General features: G+C 36.0%; 4 protein-coding genes and 1 non-coding gene across 9 annotated transcripts; 3 read left to right on the top strand and 2 right to left on the bottom strand.

Moving 5' to 3' along the window:
• The first annotated feature begins 766 nt into the window (after positions 1-766).
• Positions 767-1,741, top strand: LOC105179530 (Thioredoxin superfamily protein). Its single transcript, XM_011103183.3, has one exon. The coding sequence runs from the start codon at positions 866-868 to the stop codon at positions 1,550-1,552; it is 687 nt and encodes a 228-aa protein (XP_011101485.1). The 5' UTR covers positions 767-865; the 3' UTR covers positions 1,553-1,741.
• Positions 1,742-5,165: 3,424 nt separating this feature from the next.
• On the top strand, positions 5,166-9,098 carry LOC105179531 (enolase). The gene is made up of 17 exons (XM_011103184.3): positions 5,166-5,339; positions 5,544-5,607; positions 5,876-5,940; positions 6,032-6,079; positions 6,215-6,301; positions 6,382-6,462; positions 6,703-6,804; positions 6,876-6,956; positions 7,296-7,370; positions 7,451-7,513; positions 7,601-7,678; positions 7,807-8,001; positions 8,103-8,153; positions 8,256-8,344; positions 8,446-8,497; positions 8,597-8,653; positions 8,765-9,098. The coding sequence occupies exons 1-17, from the start codon at positions 5,274-5,276 to the stop codon at positions 8,843-8,845; spliced, it is 1,335 nt and encodes a 444-aa protein (XP_011101486.1). The 5' UTR covers positions 5,166-5,273; the 3' UTR covers positions 8,846-9,098.
• A 1,116-nt stretch (positions 9,099-10,214) lies between these two features.
• On the bottom strand, positions 10,215-10,297 carry TRNAL-UAA (transfer RNA leucine (anticodon UAA)). Its single transcript has one exon. It is a non-coding gene; the product is annotated as a tRNA-Leu (tRNA).
• Positions 10,298-10,371: 74 nt separating this feature from the next.
• On the top strand, positions 10,372-13,440 carry LOC105179532 (splicing factor U2af small subunit B). 5 transcript variants are annotated; one of them, XR_849304.3, is made up of 6 exons: positions 10,372-10,686; positions 10,862-11,030; positions 11,567-11,693; positions 11,787-12,215; positions 12,346-12,709; positions 13,182-13,440. XR_849304.3 is itself a non-coding variant. In XM_011103185.3 (5 exons), the coding sequence occupies exons 1-4, from the start codon at positions 10,450-10,452 to the stop codon at positions 12,193-12,195; spliced, it is 942 nt and encodes a 313-aa protein (XP_011101487.1). In that variant the 5' UTR covers positions 10,372-10,449; the 3' UTR covers positions 12,196-12,215; positions 13,182-13,440. The 5 variants fall into 5 exon arrangements, 2 of the variants coding, with proteins under 2 accessions (XP_011101487.1, XP_088736640.1); XR_016065492.1 differs by having other exon boundaries at positions 12,799-13,440; XR_016065493.1 differs by having other exon boundaries at positions 12,346-12,998.
• A 364-nt stretch (positions 13,441-13,804) lies between these two features.
• Positions 13,805-17,484, bottom strand: LOC105179534 (histone deacetylase HDT1). The gene is made up of 10 exons (XM_011103186.3): positions 17,328-17,484; positions 16,417-16,487; positions 16,105-16,325; positions 15,965-15,987; positions 15,791-15,838; positions 15,514-15,704; positions 14,752-14,817; positions 14,571-14,658; positions 14,236-14,365; positions 13,805-14,164 (listed from the first exon to the last, which is right to left on the bottom strand). The coding sequence occupies exons 1-10, from the start codon at positions 17,338-17,340 to the stop codon at positions 14,101-14,103; spliced, it is 915 nt and encodes a 304-aa protein (XP_011101488.2). The 5' UTR covers positions 17,341-17,484; the 3' UTR covers positions 13,805-14,100.
• Positions 17,485-18,428: the final 944 nt, after the last annotated feature.

Below are 18,428 nucleotides of genomic sequence, written 5' to 3'. Positions count from 1 at the left end.
TGCAACCCTATTCTAAAGAATTATATGTACTGCTCAACATTTCTATAACTGCCTTTACTATACTTAACAACTAAAATCTAACAATATATAGTACATGACCTATGATTTCCTTTATCACATGTTTTTATAAATATTCCAACCCCATAAATTATATTGATACTCTCTAAATAAATCAAAAATATATAAATATTTTTTTATTTTTAAAAAATTATAACTACACCCTATTGATGTTATAGTTGTAACTATAAATGTACAATCTATTTAAATGACATCTCGTGGAAAATATTATATGACATCTCTCAGGAATATAACTGTAATTTTATAAAAAAATAAAAAATATTTGTATAATTTGACCTAAATCAGAATATATGAATGTAATTTACTATAAATGATACCCTAATGACTAGAGTTATGGGTGGCAAAGGTAGAGTGAATTCTAGTTCAATTTTTGGGACAATTTCCTCAAAGCGTGTGTCTCTGTGTGTGCCAGTTCAATCCAAAACTGGTCAAATTCAAATGTTATGTTTTGTTTCCTTAAAACATGTCATTTCCTACATCGGATTCGCCCCCCACAAACAAAAATGTTTGAATTACCTAATTAATAAATTATTATGATAGCGTTAAATTTCCTAAGCTTTTATTTTAAATTATTGTAAAATTTCAAAAACTAAAACAAAAAAAAAAAAACAAATTAATTGTGAATGAAAATATAAACAAGTTAGGATTGACCACTAGTACTTGGTAATATCCGCCCAAAAATCCTCCCAAACAAGGCCACCCCCACCTCCCTCCCCCTACCCTCATATTTCCTTTATTATTTTCTCTGCACTTCACATATCTCACTCACACAAAATCATCCACAGCTATGGCTGCATCAACCGCCGCAACAGCCACATTCGCCGCCGCTAAGCTTCTTGCTTCCTCCTCCCCCAAACTCAAACAACCCTTTTCTCTTCTCTCCCCCCACAAAAAACCCACCACCCTCTTCTCCTCTTCTTTCGCCGCTGCTCCCCTCCGCCGCCCTCAACCCCTCAGATTCTCCACCCTTCCCAAAATCTCGGCCATCATCTCAGTCGGGGACAAGCTTCCGGACGCCACCCTCTCTTACTTCGACTCCTCCGACGAGCTAAAAACTATCTCGGTCTCCGAGCTTACCTCCAACAAAAAGACCATTCTCTTCGCCGTCCCTGGCGCGTTCACTCCCACCTGTTCGCAGAAACATCTCCCGGGTTTTGTCGAGAAAGCCGCTGAGTTTAAGGCCAAGGGGGTTGATGCCATTGCCTGTATTTCGGTCAACGATGCGTTCGTGATGAAGGCGTGGAAGGAGAATTTGAAGGTGGGGGATGAGGTTTTGTTGTTGAGCGATGGAAATGGTGATTTCACCAGGGCAATTGGGTGCGAACTGGACTTGAGTGATAAGCCGGTGGGTCTGGGAGTGAGGTCGAGGAGGTATGCGATGTATGTCGAAGATGGGGTTGTAAAAATCTTGAATTTGGAGGAGGGCGGTGCTTTCAATGTTAGCAGCGCCGAGGACATGCTCAAGGCCATTTGAGAGTGTTAGTTCTGTCTCTTTCTTTCTGTTCACTTTTGAAATTGAGGCATCTGGTTGTTTGATTGAGATGAGTTGTCTTTCCCTTGTTTTCTTTCCAGTCTTTTCATCAAATGTAGGTTACATGAAATGGAACTATGTGTTGCAATAAAGTGGGAACTGGATGTGATCACTGGGGTTGAATTTTGAGAAGTGGGTGTTAATTGTGCGCTGTAAATGCTTATTTTGCTCTATGTGGTTTAAGTTACAGTTTGATTCTTGAACTCATATTTCTTGCACTTTTGTTTTTCATCAATTAGAGCAAATGCTCCCCGATAGGATGAGTTCCAATAGGTTATGAATCTGACTTGAATTCTGATCTGAAGTTTGGTATGAAAATGACAGTCATTACATGTATCTCGAAGCCTGTACCTTGTGCAAATGTTTCTTTTGTTGTGTGTGAAATATTGGATAAATATGAACTGCAGGGTACGTATTCGTGCGTGTTATGATTCCTTTGAACTAGTTTAGAAGATTATTCTTGTTTTTTACTGTTTCATCTGAGTTCGAGGGTGATGAAAAGAGACCTCATAGTAAGTTCGACAATTTATTTGGTGTTGTATGATTTTGTTGTGATCCATGATGACAAGAGAATGTCTATATGGACTTCGTTCATGTGGTGACATGAACTTTATGGTTTAGAGTGGTGCTTGCGTATCTTATGTATGCATAGTCTTTTAGGATAGAACCTCCGGTTTAGAGTGCCTTCATTCACTAAATTAAAGTAAACATTCCAAGTAGCCTTTCTAGTTCTTCAATTGTCTTTAGAGTTCAAGATACTTAAGATGGAAACGCTATGCCAAGAGAAAGGGCTCTATGGCATTGCTATACCTGCTCAAACTTCAAATTTAGAACCCCTGGTTAAGTATTACCCTCTCAGCCCTGAGAATAAACTCCCATCAGTAACAAGCTTGAGACAACTGTATCCTCCTGCTTAACTCACCCAAGGATCTTCCAACCATTTCCATCTTCGAACTCATCTCCAGAAAGAAGCCCTTATTTCTGTTTTGCTCGTTGAAATTACGAAACTGCCTCCATCCAGGAATTAGTGCTCTTATCTCTTTTCTGGACATTTAGAAATGACCTTGAAGCAGCCTCTCACTTGTAATGATAATGAGAACTTTTGATAGTCGCAAGCTGGTTTGAAGCTTGCAAGTTTGGCTGTTGTGGATTGAACTTACTCAGGTTGAACAGAGTAGGATCTCGAACCAAACCAAACTTGAGGCAGGGGTTATCATTTCAAATTTAAATTGAAGGTGGCAACTTGTATAAGGTTCCTAAAAAATGCCTTAAGCCTGTTCAGACTACTATGTCGTCTTGTCTGAATATGGTAACAATAAAATTGAGTTTGTTTGAGGATTGAAATGGTATTGGGATGGTTCTCTGTCAGGATTGTAGTCTTTGATGAGTAAAATCCATGCGTCCCCATGTCCAAGTGCACTCTAATTGAAATTGGTTGTGTTTTCAAACTGTAGTTCAATTTGCATTCATATTTGAATAGATTCTAATCCACAATAAAGGTACAGGTATAATAGATTCTTAGTTGTATTGAGCTTCTTCCTTTTTAGAAAGAAATATAACCAATATATATACATCAAATGCTCATCTCAATTGGAAAAGGCTATCCACCTATAGTTAATTTGCCTGTCATCTCAAGACTTCTTCCTGAAATTTTCACCTATTCCTTTTTCTCTCTACATTCTTTTTCTTTGAACATAAAATAATTCTGTAAAATTTGAGGTGTGCGGACAAATTGGTTGTTATGATAGTTATGCGAGATATGTTTGGTTGATTTCAAATGCCAAGTAAGACATATTCATGAATCGAGTTTTGTAGGCAAGGTTGATCAGTGATGCGTATATCGACCATTCCTCTATGTATGGGGATATTCATTAGGATCGTTTACTACTTGCCGTTTTGAGTTCATCCAAGCAAATATTGGTAGCCCTGAATCCTTAACTCATCATCATAAATTACTCGGCAAGCTAGTCGGGATTATCCGAATCTGTTCCCTGGGACCTGTACGATATTATGGATTGTTAACATGGTGTGTGTATGTTTGGCCTTTACTGGTATACCCCCCTTGTTTTTGAGGTTTAAATGAAGTAGAAATTGATGGGGTGGAGGCTTGTGGCAATCTAGAAACGTAATTTAGGTGGGGAAAGGAGAGGAATAGCGTGATATGTTTGGTAGAGCTGAAAATGAGCAGACACGTGAATATAAAATGATATTTTCAGGGTGCCGATTTTTGATTAATTATCTCATCTGCTCTGCTTATTGGTTTAAAACAAAAGAGAATGATGGATTAATTATTTTTTTAATCAAATTAAAAAACTTAAGTAAGAATCTCCTTTCCAGTTATGTGTTTGGTTCTTTCTTCTTTATTATTGATAGGGATAATTATATTTACGCTCTTTGTTTGGCGGTCTATTTGCACGAATCGTTCCTATTTTTTGGAGAAGCAACGAATCATTCCTATTTTTTGCAGAAGCAACTCATAATAGTAAAAAAGTAATGATAGTTTGTGTGACGATATTCATGTTTTTAGGAAATGTATGTATAATTTAAAAAAAATTAAAAAAAAATTATATAAATGATATTGATATTTTTAATTATCCTTAATAAATTATTAATGCATAAAAGAGTGGTCTGGCAACATGATTGAATTCTCATCTCATAATGATAGTTGACCCTGTTAATGTTGTTTTCTGACATAGAAAACCATGCGCAATACACTAAAATTATATTGAAATCATAATTATTTGGTGAAAGAAAAATTATATTTGACACTTATGAGGTTTGTTTTCGTTCATTTAACAAATAAGTCTTCCATTAGTTAAAGTTCAACGAATTATTAATATTAACACAAAAAATAGAAAAAATATATTTAACTTCGATTAACTTATTATTGATTTATAATAGGTCAAATATCTTTTTATATGACTAAATTATCGTTATACGTTGTGAAGACGTTAATTCATGTGAAAAGATACATCTTCATTGTTATGAGGAGGGTAGGTTAGTTTAAAAAAATTGTTTGATATGTAATAAATCAGTTTTAAGTCAATTAAGGATAAATACTAATTTTCATTCAGTATTTTTGTTAATATTAGCAAATTTATTAAATTTTGAGAAATGGAAAAACTTATTTACTAGATGGAAGCAAACTTCAGGGTGTTATATGTAATTTTTCAAATTACAAAAATTTATGTATAATTACATCAAATTCTAAGAAAAATGAGTATAATTATCCGTAAATTGAACCATACACCAATTTAATCAATATAATAATTAATGGTTAAATAAATTATAATAAATTGATATAAAATGAAATAGATCTTACACGTTAAATGAAATTCAAAAACATAAATTTTGAGAACCATTTTTCCCATATAATAAAAAGAAAAGTCAATTTTTCGAAATCTAAATAGAGGAAAAAACACTTTATCAACAGTTTTCGTTTTCGACACAGTCGAGGCAAAAATTCAAAAGAGCCATGTATCAACCCTGATTCGCAAGATCGCAAGAAAATCGACGGTTGTGATTACCGCAACTCCTTCTATAAGTACGCGGCCTATCCCCCCTTCACTTTCTACACTGTCAACAGCAACAACCAACCTTTCTCCTCTCACTCTGCAATCCTCTCTCTCTCTCTCTCTAGATCTAATCTCTCTTTCTCTCTGTAATGGCGACTATCAAGTCCGTTAAGGCCCGACAGATCTTCGACAGTCGTGGAAATCCTACCGTTGAGGTTCGTCTTACTCTATCCTTTCTCATCTTTTCATTTTTGGTTTAATTAGTGTTTAAGTTTGGATTATGTGTAAACCGTTGCCGGTTACGTTCAAGTGGTCTGATTGTTTGAAATATACGCTTTCGGGTTAATCTTCAGAAAAACGTTAATTTTCATGCAAAAGCTGATGCTGTTTTGTCCTAATAATGTTTGACGTAACCGTAGGTTGATGTGCATCTGACCAACGGAATTTGGGCTAGAGCTGCTGTTCCTAGTGGTGCATCCACTGGTAAGATCTATTAACGTGCTTGTTTTTTTTTCCAGTGGGTTTTTTTCGATCGAAACTGTGGATTAAATGACTATTATGATGTAGGGGCATTAGAATGTTGATTTGCTATTGTAGCTACCTTTATTAATGTTCAGGATCCAGTTTTTGCTAGCTTTTGATCCTTTTTCCTATAAAGGGAATGGATGGAATAGTTTTTCTAATAAATCTTAGTGTGCTGGTTCGATATTCTTATGAACATTCATTGCTCTATTGCTTACTTTTATTTTAGGAATTTACGAGGCTCTTGAACTGAGAGACGGAGGATCAGACTACCTCGGGAAGGGTGTCTCAAAGGTTAGGTGTTTGATGTGGATTATTGATTACTATTTCCTCTAAGTTGAACTGCAATGTGCTATTTCTTGATGCTTTTGGTATGTTTCCGTAGGCTGTTGGCAACGTGAACACAATCATTGGACCAGCCCTCGTGGGAAAGGTGATGATCTTGTTCTTGATAGAATATCTTTATATGTTTGATGTCTTTTCTTTGCATTATTAGCAATGGAGAGGAGTAAATAAAGAGTTTCGATGCATTTTTGCTGACATCACTTTTAATGTGGTTTATTTGCAGAACCCAACAGACCAGACTGGTATCGATAATTTCATGGTTCAACAACTCGATGGAACTCAGAATGAGTGGGGTTGGTGCAAGCAGAAGGTAATTAGTCCATCAATTGATTATGTGTTTAGTCTTGTCTAGGGCAATATGTTAACAAGTATACAATTTTGTTTCTTAAGCTTGGTGCAAATGCAATTCTAGCTGTATCTCTTGCTGTGTGCAAAGCTGGAGCTGCTCTCCTCAATATCCCCCTGTACAAGGTATAGTATCATTCATCTTAAGCACGTCTGTTAATATTAACTTATACTGATTGGTAAAATCCATTTTTAAGTAATTACATCTGTAAGAAAAGATAAATTTTTCGTCTTCGATCCTTGAATTTGGTTAGGTTATTCAACATTCAGTTATACTAGATCTGAATGTTAATTACTATATTTTTTCCTTAATTAGGACAGTAGTTGGACTATGAGTTGTTGACATGATTCTCTTTTACCTTTCAGCATATTGCCAACCTAGCTGGTAACAAGAAGCTGGTCCTGCCTGTTCCTGCTTTCAATGTCATCAATGGTGGATCACATGCTGGAAACAAACTTGCCATGCAGGCATGTCTTTGGCATATGCAAGTTTATATATCGTCTGTTGCATTCTTAATTAACACAACTTTTTGCTACAGGAATTCATGATTCTCCCTGTTGGAGCTTCTTCTTTTAAGGAGGCCATGAAAATGGGTGTTGAAGTATATCACCATTTGAAGGTATGTCATATCTATTAATTTTCGTTCCTTATTTGTGACTACGTTGAAAAATTTCTGGTGCTATTCCAACTTCCCAGTTATTCTACCACCCAGTTGTCCCTATATTTGTCATAAAACTTAGCAGCTACTGGGGATTTCACGAGGATATGAAAACTTGTAAAAATAGTACAGATTAAACTACATGTATTTGTACCCATATTCTTACAAAAGCAGCTCGCAGCTACCTTTTCTGTTTGTTAGAAATCTGATATCACCACATTGTTATTTTCACAGCTTCCTACAAACTCAGAATAAGCATCTTTCTTCTTCTTATAGTGTTTGCACCCCTTTTAATCTCAGGCTGTTATCAAGAAGAAATATGGCCAAGATGCCACCAATGTTGGTGATGAGGGTGGCTTTGCTCCTAACATTCAGGTAACATATACTTCAGGCAGCCTTTGATCTTCCATTCTGTTCTGTACTAGAATATTGATTCTACTTGATTGCAACTCCAGGAAAACAAGGAAGGTCTTGAACTCCTTAAGACTGCTATTGCTAAAGCAGGTTATACAGGAAAGGTAATTTCCTTTGCAGTGATTCTGGCATCTTGCTTCCTCAAATTACATATTGAATGAGCACTAACCATGGTTGTTGCTTCTGCATAGGTTGTGATTGGAATGGATGTTGCTGCATCCGAATTTTATGGAAAAGATAAGACTTATGATTTGAACTTCAAAGAAGAGGCAAGTTCCTCCTAATGTGTCTATCATATGAATGCGACAGCACATTTGGGTTGTTACTCTTATGCCCGTTTCTGTTTCAAATAATTGCTAATGTTCTATCTGACTTTATGCTTCTTTTGTCTTGGCAGAACAATGATGGATCACAAAAGATCTCTGGCGACAAACTCAAAGATCTCTACAAATCTTTCGCGTCTGAGTACCCAATCGTATCGATTGAAGATCCATTTGATCAGGATGACTGGGAGCACTATGCAAAGCTTACCGGAGAAATTGGTGCCCAAGTTCAGATTGTGGGTGATGATCTCCTTGTCACCAATCCCAAGGTGATCATATACATCTATTATGGCTGATGAGATTGAATTATAGTTTGTGCTCTACAGAATGAATGTTGGTATCTTATTTTCCTTGCTATTCATGTCTGCAGAGAGTTGAAAAGGCAATCAAGGAGAAGACTTGCAATGCTCTTCTTCTGAAGGTACCATTCTGGAATTCTGGTGGCTGCTCTAACCACAGCTAATGAACATTCTTTTCTTATTGGGATATGTAACATTATAACTCTGCCATTTGTTTGTACCAGGTTAACCAAATCGGATCTGTGACCGAGAGTATTGAAGCTGTAAAAATGTCCAAGCACGCCGGTTGGGGTGTAATGGCCAGTCACCGCAGGTATTATGCTACCCCAACTTTCTTATTCCTGTAGAAGTCTGATTGATTTATGCCAATCTGGTATCTGGACTGTATTATCACAATTTTGTTGCTGGATGCAGTGGAGAAACAGAGGACACTTTCATTGCTGATCTCTCTGTTGGTTTGGCTACGGTAAGCTCTTCATTCATGATATTGTCTCACCTTTTCATGTATTATACTCCATCAAGAATACCATGACCTGATATATATTTCCCCTCTTGAATTTGTCAGGGCCAAATTAAGACCGGAGCTCCATGCAGATCAGAGCGCCTTGCAAAATACAACCAGGTAATCATCTAAACTCTTTTAAATCATTAACTAGCTGAACGGCATCTTCATCCAACAACAATGATACTGAACCTATTACCCATTTCCTAACACGATATATGTTTGGGGCAGCTGTTGAGAATTGAAGAGGAACTTGGTGCGGAGGCAGTGTATGCCGGAGCCAGCTTCCGAGCACCAGTGGAGCCCTATTAAACCTGATCTGTTTTGCGGGATGAAGTTTAACTTATATGGATGAATAATATCCTCGTATGTAGACTACTGGGACTGGGTTGTCTTAGGATAATGAGGACCTGTTTTTAATAATGGGCTGTCTTTTGTTCTGACCTTTTATTAGTGAGTCGTCAAAGTCTGGGAAACAGTGAGCGTGTTTACCTCAATTTTGACTCCCCGCAATTTGGAGTGCCGAATTTTATTTTGTGAATCTATTCTGCTGGAGTTCAGCCTCTTTCCAAGCTTCTACCAGATTTAAGTTTTGATGAACACGAATTATTACGTATATACGTATAAACATATGCATGTATCTTGTAACTGCTATAGACTAAATATTGGTAATACACTGAATATAGTAAAATAAAATTCAAAAGTAAGCGGAATGAAAAAGATTTATTTAGAATTATTAAAAAAATCAAAGTACACCAGAAAAATCATATATAGAGAATCAGTCACTGGGTATTAAAGAATAAAGGATACTATTGTTAAGCTAAAAGCTCTGAAGTACTTTTTCTCTAGTACTTGTCAAACGTGCTTATTTGCTTGCGAATTTGAATATGTTGGTCATAACTTACAATTGATATGTCATGATTATCTAGCACCAATTATTTATATGGTGGGAATAAATTGTCAAAAAAGTTATATATTATAATGAAAGTAATGAGTATTTAAAAATAAAAATGAAAAAAAAAATAAAGTCTGATTGTTGGAGAAATAACTTAATATATACTATTTTTATAATATTGATTTTAATATTTTTATTTAAATCAACTTAATCTAAGTATTAAACTGTATTTACGATTGGAAACACACCCAAATCGTTAACAATCACAAACGCTTATCACTTTTTTATTTTTTTTTCTGATTTAGATAAACGGTTATCAGCTTGGTGCAAATGAAGATGAACCCTCATATTTGCAACTGATCCAGTTGACAATTTTGGAATGATGCAAAAAAAGAACAATCGCGTTCTTCTTTGACCATCATTCATTTTACTTAAATAATATAATATTCCTCCCATAATATATATATATATATATATATATAACTTTTAGTACCTAATTTGTTGGGTTACTAATTGAATCGATAAAATAATATTTATATAATTTTTTTTTATTTTTACTTTTGTGTGAAGTGTTTGTTTTCTCTCAATTGCTCGTTGTTATGTTTTTTTAATTTGTTATTTAACCTTCCTTTATGTATAATAAAATTTCATATATTTTGCTTTTCACTTTCATAATTTCTTTTATGAATTAAAAATGTGATTGGATCGTTTTATGTAGTTTAAAGAAATTAAATTATAAGTTTAAAAAAGTAGGAAAATTTAGATAAATGAAGGGGATATAAAACATGCTGGCTATGGGGTTCGAACCCATGCGCACTTATGTGCAGAAGATCTTAAGTCTTCCCCCTTAACCTCTCGGGCAAACCAGCTCACACGTTTTGTCTTGTTATACAATTTTAATCATCAATTAATTATAAGTTTAGTTCTTAATTTCCAAACCCTAGGGACCGTCGTCCTTTGTCTTGGAAAGAAAAGAAGAAAGGATCGGGTTGTGTTTGGAAAGAATTGTGAGAGAAGAAGAATGGCGGAGCACTTGGCTTCCATTTTCGGCACTGAGAAGGACAGAGTTAACTGTCCCTTCTACTTCAAGATCGGCGCTTGCAGGCATGGCGACCGTTGCTCCCGTCTCCACACCAAGCCCAGCATTAGCCCCACCCTTTTGCTCTCCAACATGTACCAACGCCCCGATATGATTACCCCTGGCGTCGATCCTCAGGGCCAACCTCTCGACCCTAAGAAGATCCAGTCCCACTTCGAGGTTTCTTCTTATTTTTTAGATTTCAATAGATGTATTTATATGGAGCTAGATCTGATTTGCTCGGGTTGTTTTCTCTATTTCTATGTTGCGTCTTCTTTTTCATGTGTGAGACTGGAATTTTGTTGATTTATTTCGGCACTAGCAAGAGTTTAACTGATTGTTTTGTCAACGCCAGGATTTCTACGAAGACTTATTTCAGGAACTGAGCAAGTATGGGGACATTCAGAGCCTCAATATTTGTGATAATCTGGCTGACCACATGGTGGGTAATGTCTATATCCAGTTCAGGGAGGAAGACCAAGCCCAAAATGCTCTCCAGAATCTTATTGGAAGGTCTTATGAAGGTTAGTTCTAGTCATTTGTGTATATTCCGATTATCTTTTAGTTTTAGTCACTGTAGGATGAGGGTGTTTTTAGTTCTCTGAAAATTTTGATAGTTCTGTTAGTAGTATTTGTAACATTTCCAGGATTAAAAGGGCAAAATAATCTTTTGAATATGTTATTGGAAAAGGTTGCAATGTCTCCTCCTTATTCCTTGGTTATAGGGACCTGCACCTACACTTGTTAAGTTTCATTCCTTGTCAGTTAATTATACTGATAAATAATAAGTAGCATCTTGTTAGAGTAAGTAAAAAAGTTCAGAAATATGCCTCCAAGTAGACAGTTATGCAATGGTTATGCAATCTTGTCTCATTACAGAATGGGCTAACGCAATCTATTTGAGAATTTTGTAGTACCAGGATTAAGGTATCTGAGGCTTCTTCCTGTTACAAGAATACATTTGATTGTTACATTTATGTTTTTAAGGAATACACTAATGCAGTGATTATTTTTACTTGATCCTCTTCTTATTTAATTGTGCCGACGTTGAATTTTGTAGGGCGTCCAATCATCGCAGACTTCTCCCCTGTAACGGATTTTCGTGAAGCAACATGCAGGCAATATGAAGAAAATGTATGCAATCGAGGTGGCTATTGTAACTTCATGCATCTGAAAAAGATAAGCAGGTCTGCTTTTGGGTGAAATATGTTTTCATTTGCTTTTCTTAAGCCCTTTACCATGGCTTTTTGGTGATTGATGTACTCTTTTTTTGGCTAAAGAGAGCTGAGACAACAATTATTTCGGAAGAGTAGACGTAGGCATGGCCGCAGTAGAAGTAGAAGCCATAGTCCTCGTCATCATAACTATGATGGGCGTCATGGTTCTGGCAGAAGAGGAGATCACCGCCACCATGATAGAGGTAGAAGGCCAAGAAGCAGAAGTCCTGGTCGCAGGAATGGAAGAAGCAGAAGCCCTGGGGGAAGGCGAAACAGGAGTCCAGTGAGAGAAAGCAGTGCTGAAAGAAGGGCAAAGATTGAGCAGTGGAATAAGGAAAGGGAGGCAGAATCTGCTATAGATAATAGTAATAAAAGTGATGATGTTAGTCATGTTCACCAGCAGAAAGATGGCCCAACCAATGACGATAATCAGCATCCAGCACAGCAAGAAAATGGAAATTATGACTTCTGAAGACTCTGCAGATATTTGGGGTCTGTTTTTCTTAACCCATGTGTTCCATATGCTGCCTTCTCTTTTTCGTTGGTTCTAATTTGCAATTCTTCATTTGTTAGATATAGACCATCGTGAGAAAAGGCTTACTACCCATTTTCCACTGTGCAGGTGGGGAAGGTTCTTTCTCATGTGGTATTGTAGGAAAGCAAATCTCCATTTTCTTCCTTTGTCCTTCCAAAGATCTAGCCTATGATTTAGGAGGGTTAGATGGCAAAAGCTACGGGAACATGATTGCAAATATATCTATACATATCCTAAAGAGGACCAAAATATTTTTAATTATAGGGAATACGGAATGCCATTGATGAATCCCATGGAAGAAATAAGAAAACGAAGTGGTTTGCCATTGCTTTGCCCCTATCTGACTATGATCATATTTGGTTCTTTTGAGCACATCTTCCACTGATTCCTCTGCAATTTCCCTGCTCGTAACTCTTGTTGCTGGGTGGAGCATTCCACCCTTTCTTATGTGGTAAATTTTTGACTCTGTGTTTCAAGCACTTTCGTTTTACCTGAAACCTTTTTGTGCTCACTGCGCATGTTGCTTTTGACCAAAAACAGAAATATCCTCATGTTCCGTTTGATAGGCCAAAGTTTCTCACACTAGAAACAAAATCTTGGCACAAAATTTGTAGAGACCAGGTAAGTTCCTCTTCCATAGGACCAAACCACATGTTGAGCTGATAAACTTTCTGATCAATATAGGTAGGCCACATCTCACACTAGAAACAAAATCTTGGCACGAAAATTGCATAGACCAGGTAAGTTCCCTCTTCCATAGAACCAAGCACATGTTGAGCTGATAAAAACTTTCTGATAAATTTAGGTATTAGGTGATTAATATTTTGGATATCTTAATGCACTTCTCTAAGTTTTGCAGGGTCAGGTATTCCTGCTGGGACATGCACCTTTTCACGCAAGCTCATATTGATATTTCGATACAGGTTTTGCTGTTATCTGCAGAGAAAGACTACACTATATAGGGAGCGTGCTGGCTGCGGAATTAAGCGATGAATGCATCTTTCAATATATTCATTTTTAAACACAATACGTACCTGCAATTATGGCTATGCTTAGCTCAAGATTTTCACGAGGCCTGTACTAATGTTATGTCCATCAGAATGAATTATGGTACTCTTGTTCTCAATGCTCCTGATATGCACAGTGGGAATTCATAATTTTATTTTATTTTCAGTTGTATCATCAGTTTGTATGGATTTGCTGTAGTTACTGCAAATTTTAGGTTGCTGCCCCCTTGTATTGTCATTTGTATCTTACGAGTAGCAACACAATGAATTGGTTCCTTTTCTGCAAGTGTAGTTTGGGGATATTACTCAGTTATATGAGTATTGACAAAGCATTTGATGACTAACCTTTTATCAGATTTTACCGTTGAGTTTTGGTGAGGTCAATTATATAACAACAGGTACAAAGGCCTTCTAGTTGTCCTGGTTCCTAGAAGTGTCTGAATGCAAAACCTTAGCGTCATTGGATCGCTTACCAACATTGCTCAAATCACAAAGCTCTGAGCTCCTTACTTTTCAGGTATAACGAACAAAGTAAAATATAAAACCAAATGACAGCACAACCACATTAATAGTATGGCAAAAAGGCGGGGAACCAGTCGCATACTTCTGTCACAGGTTCAAGCATTTAGTAGAATGGTAAAAGAGACCATATCACTTGACAATGCATTAAATCAGTCCCAACTTTGTGCAGCCAAAGAAATTACCAACTAGAGAGATTAATATATCCAAACCGTGGACTAGTAGACTTCATAACCTACCCCCTGCTTGTCTACACACATTGGAACACTGAACTTTCTGTCAAAAATCCGATGTCAAGTTAGCAAAGTGATTCATATTACTTGCCACCACTATGCTTAGCTTTTGAGTGTGATTCCAGAGCTTGTTCAGAACCAAATGTCCTGCAACAAAAAGTTATTTTGATTAAATTGTCATTTGCATTATAATTTAGCTTTATAACCACAAGATGTACCTATTACAGCTCTTGCAGGAATGTGATCCTCCTGATTTTGGTGTCTGCTGGTTTGGCTTGTTGGCAGCAGTTTTCCCAGCCTGCTTTGCCGGGTAAGGCGTATCTACATGACCACCACTTTTCTTGCCATCTGCACAGACAGTGGAAGTGAATTCGATTACAGTCTTATAGAGAATATAAAATATTTGGACCTAATCATATGCTTTATCCAACAATGTGCACTATCTGAAATGATTAAATCAAAAATATGATGATGCTCAAATAAAATGGATCTGTATAAAATATAAGCAACAATGTCGGATGCCGGAAAGTATAATTTCAGAACAAGAAATCACCTGTTTTCTGGGGAGTCGCTTTTGCCTTTTTGCTCGGAACTGGTGTTTTGGTAGCTGATTCTACAGGTCGCTTCTTGCTTGGTTCAACCTTTTGGGAAAAACGTACTGTTAAAAGCCAAACTAAACGATACAATTCACCTTTGTTCCAGTGTAGATGAGAGTGGAGCATGTTGTACATTACCTTCTTAGGACTCTCTTTGTTGCTCTCATCAGATTCATCGTCGGACTCATCCTCGTCATCCTCATCCTGTAAATTTGATAGTAATTAGCTGTATTTTAGATAAGAACAAATTTGTAAATAGCATCCTTGAGCACTTAATCTTTTTGTAAAATGTCATCACCCTAGCTCAAGAAATCACAAAATCAACTAGAAGGAAACGATAAATTCATACCAAACTGTACTACATCCTCTGGAGACATAAAAATTTGTTAAGATTATTTACCAGAGCATGAAAATAAATCATATAAGCTGACTCACAATATTCTAGCAATAGCAGTACTAAAAACATGACATAATTTCCAGTTACCCTGAAAGCTTTCGTGAATGAACCCTTAAGAAACAGAACATCAAAGAAAACGCCAACTAAAGACATATATTTCAGAGTTTCAAAATAACAGAGAACTATACACTTTTTTATGTTCATTGTGACTATCATTTGTACCACTAACAATTTCCAACCTAGAAGCTCAAGCTAAAAGAGTAATGCAGCATCAAGACCATTTTGCTAAATTCTTGATGGCACACATGCTTGGATAGTAATTCACAGTTGAAACTCTTGATTCCTCAACTAAATGAACAAAAACAAGCTAGGATGCCTCTAATTGGAGAGTTATAGACGACACTAGTCTCACTCATAATCAAACTTAAAGAGGTTCACAATTAGGAACAAAGTACACCTAAATGAAGCGTCATTAATTTACAACCAGAAATTGACGAGTCTACCTCAGAGTCATCGTCAGCGTCGGACATCACATCTTCGTCGCTACTTTCATTGTCTTCTTTGGATTTTACATCTTTGTTTGGCTCTACCAGCTTCCCTTTTTTCTTACCAGCATCAGATTCCTTTCCTTTGGCTGCACTAGCCTTTTCAGCTTCAACAGGTTTCTCTTGCTTTGCCTTGGACTCAGGTTTCCCTGCAAATTTACATGTCATACCAAAATTTATGACTATTCAGCGGAAACTTCAAATTACAAACAGGGACAAGAATTATGCATAGTACCATTTTTGGCAATGCTAAGTGGAATATTTTCCTCAGATTCAGAATCATCTGGTCAAAAGATACATGCATCTAAGTCACTAGAAAAAACACAGTAAAAACTATATATAGATACACAGGGGAAGGGGCAAAGGAGCAATAGACAGAGTTAACGGGCAGGGTGAGAATGATAATCACCAGATTCTCCCTCGGGCAAGGCAGTGGCAGCAAAAAGAAGACAGAGTCAAGGAAGAAAATTCATAGACAAACTTGATTGAGTGTATTCAAGATAATATTCAAGGAGACATTTAAAAATGTGCATCCATATCAGAGGATATTCTTCTTCAAACGGGTTAGAGGCCTTGTATCCAAAGAAGTAGACACTTCCACTTTTCCAGTTGTGAGATAACTCAAAATCTTGGTCAAACACCAAGTCAAATGGTTGCTGAGGCAATTTCTCAGTGAACAGTGTTCCAAGAACAAGTTTCTTTCCATCGACATTCACAAACAAGCATACAGATTCATTTCCTTTCTCCTTTTTCAATTCACCAAGACAAGCCTGCACAGGGAGAAAGAAAATAACATTTTAAATTTTACCCAAAACAATTTAAAACAGGCATGACATAGTGAAAATAGACTGTTTGCTATACCTGAGAAAGATGCAAAACCATGCCATCACCAGACAAGACCTTAAGGGGCTCTCCACTTTTCACCTCAACTCCTGGAAATGACAAATTGATATAATTTTTTCACTAAGAATCGTCCACAATATATAACAGTAGGCAGACAATTAATTTTAAAGCACGAGCATCACAGAATGTTCAATATACTTGATACAAACATAAAGAAGAACTCTAGTTCCCAAAAAATTCACTATCATCTCGAAAAGCAATATGAATTACATAAACTCAAAGAGAAATAACTGTATATGATATTTATGTGGTCCAATGAGCAGAAAAACAATGAGCTCCCCAATCAAAGATGAATGAGGCACTATAAGTCCCATTGCTGAGAGGCGATTGTGCATTCTCACTTCTCATTACAGAAACATAAATGACATCCATAGAAGAAATTCAACAGGTAAGTTGGCAAAGAAACTTTCTTACGCAAGTCAGGAGCAGAGCATTAAGGTACCATGCAAACAAAAGTACAGCTCTCAGCCAGGAAATCCCCATACCATGAACCATGGCTAATCCTCAAACGATGAAGAATGCAGTTTGTAGCAACAAGACAGCTTAGAACGGAAAACACATATTCCATAGATGTGTAAACAACAACACTTCTAAAACAGACAATAACGAAACGAAAATGCAACCTGTTTTTCTTTTTTGACGGATTAAGAGAACAGCATTCGCAGACTGGAATCAGCCACGAATGAAATGGGAAAAAAAGAAAAACGAGAAAGTAAAACAGAAATGATAACAACCAAACTACGGATTAAAAAAAAAAAGGAGGGGGAATCCCGAGAAACCAAATAAAAATCCTGAAAATGCCCTCTAAACAAGTAAGTGATCAACCATCATATAACATAAGAACAGAGGAAAGCGAGAGAGAACCTTACCCCAAAACTCCATGTCCGAAAGCTAGGAAAAGCGAAGGCCGGGTTTAAGAGAGAGACGGAGTCTAGGGTTTTAGAGCAAGGGGAAGCGCACTGAGGCAGTGCAACTTGGAAGATATAATTGGAAGAAAACGGGTTTCTGTTCAGCGCGGCCACAAAAAAGCGCTTCTCTGGGGAATCGGGTTGATGGTCTGTTTGAGCTTGGGCCTTGGACCTGGACTAATTAGGTGCCATTGCCTAAACTTTTTAACAAGCTTTAAATAGTTTTAAATCATCAATAAGTAACTAAATAATAAAAATATTGATTTGAAATTTTAGTTCAATTTGAATTTTTTTAGGTTTTATGGATTAAATCCAATAAAATCTATTTATATCCTCATTCTTCAATTTGTTGTTATAAGTATTAAATCACTGATCGTCGTGTCATATTGTTCCTCCCGTACATACAATAAATATATTTTAATATTTTAAAATATATTATAAATAAAATTAATATATAAACCCATATATCATGGTAAAAAAAATAAAATAAAAAAAAATAACTTATCAACTAATATAAAACTTAAGAAATTGAATAAGTTAACTATTTTATCAATTGATATATATTTTTTGAATCATAAAAAATCATATAGCAGTGTCATAATCGTTCTTTTGTATCTACAACACCTCTTTTATGCGTAACAGTATAGATTATTGAGCGCAACTACAATGTAAATTTATCAACTAATAAAACAGAAAAAGGATAGCTTGTTTGTAAATAACTTATAAAATTCTAAAATAAGATATTTTGAATATTATAAGTTCAATTAAAAAAAAATAACTTCTTCGAATTTCTTTTAAAACATCTTATAAGCTCTTTAATTTTAACATAAAAAAAAAAAACACATTTACGATCTTGTTAATTTTTCACTCTTACCCTTCATATTTTTTTCAGTTATTATTATAGTATAAAGAGTTTATTATGTCCAACAGTACTCTGTCATTTTATAAGCTTCGACATTTTATTTATTCAAACCCTTTAAGAGTTTAATTAATTTAGAAAGACACCCTCTTAATCTCTTTAAATTACAGTATGATACTCAGAGTTTGAGATGTTTATTTAAA

This window comes from Sesamum indicum, linkage group LG5 (assembly GCF_026168435.1).
Source record: "Sesamum indicum cultivar Baizhima isolate 11 linkage group LG5, ASM2616843v1, whole genome shotgun sequence".
In the NCBI taxonomy this organism is placed as follows: domain Eukaryota; kingdom Viridiplantae; phylum Streptophyta; class Magnoliopsida; order Lamiales; family Pedaliaceae; genus Sesamum; species Sesamum indicum.
Note: the sequence above shows the minus strand (reverse complement) of the source record. Positions and strands in the feature narration are given on the sequence as shown.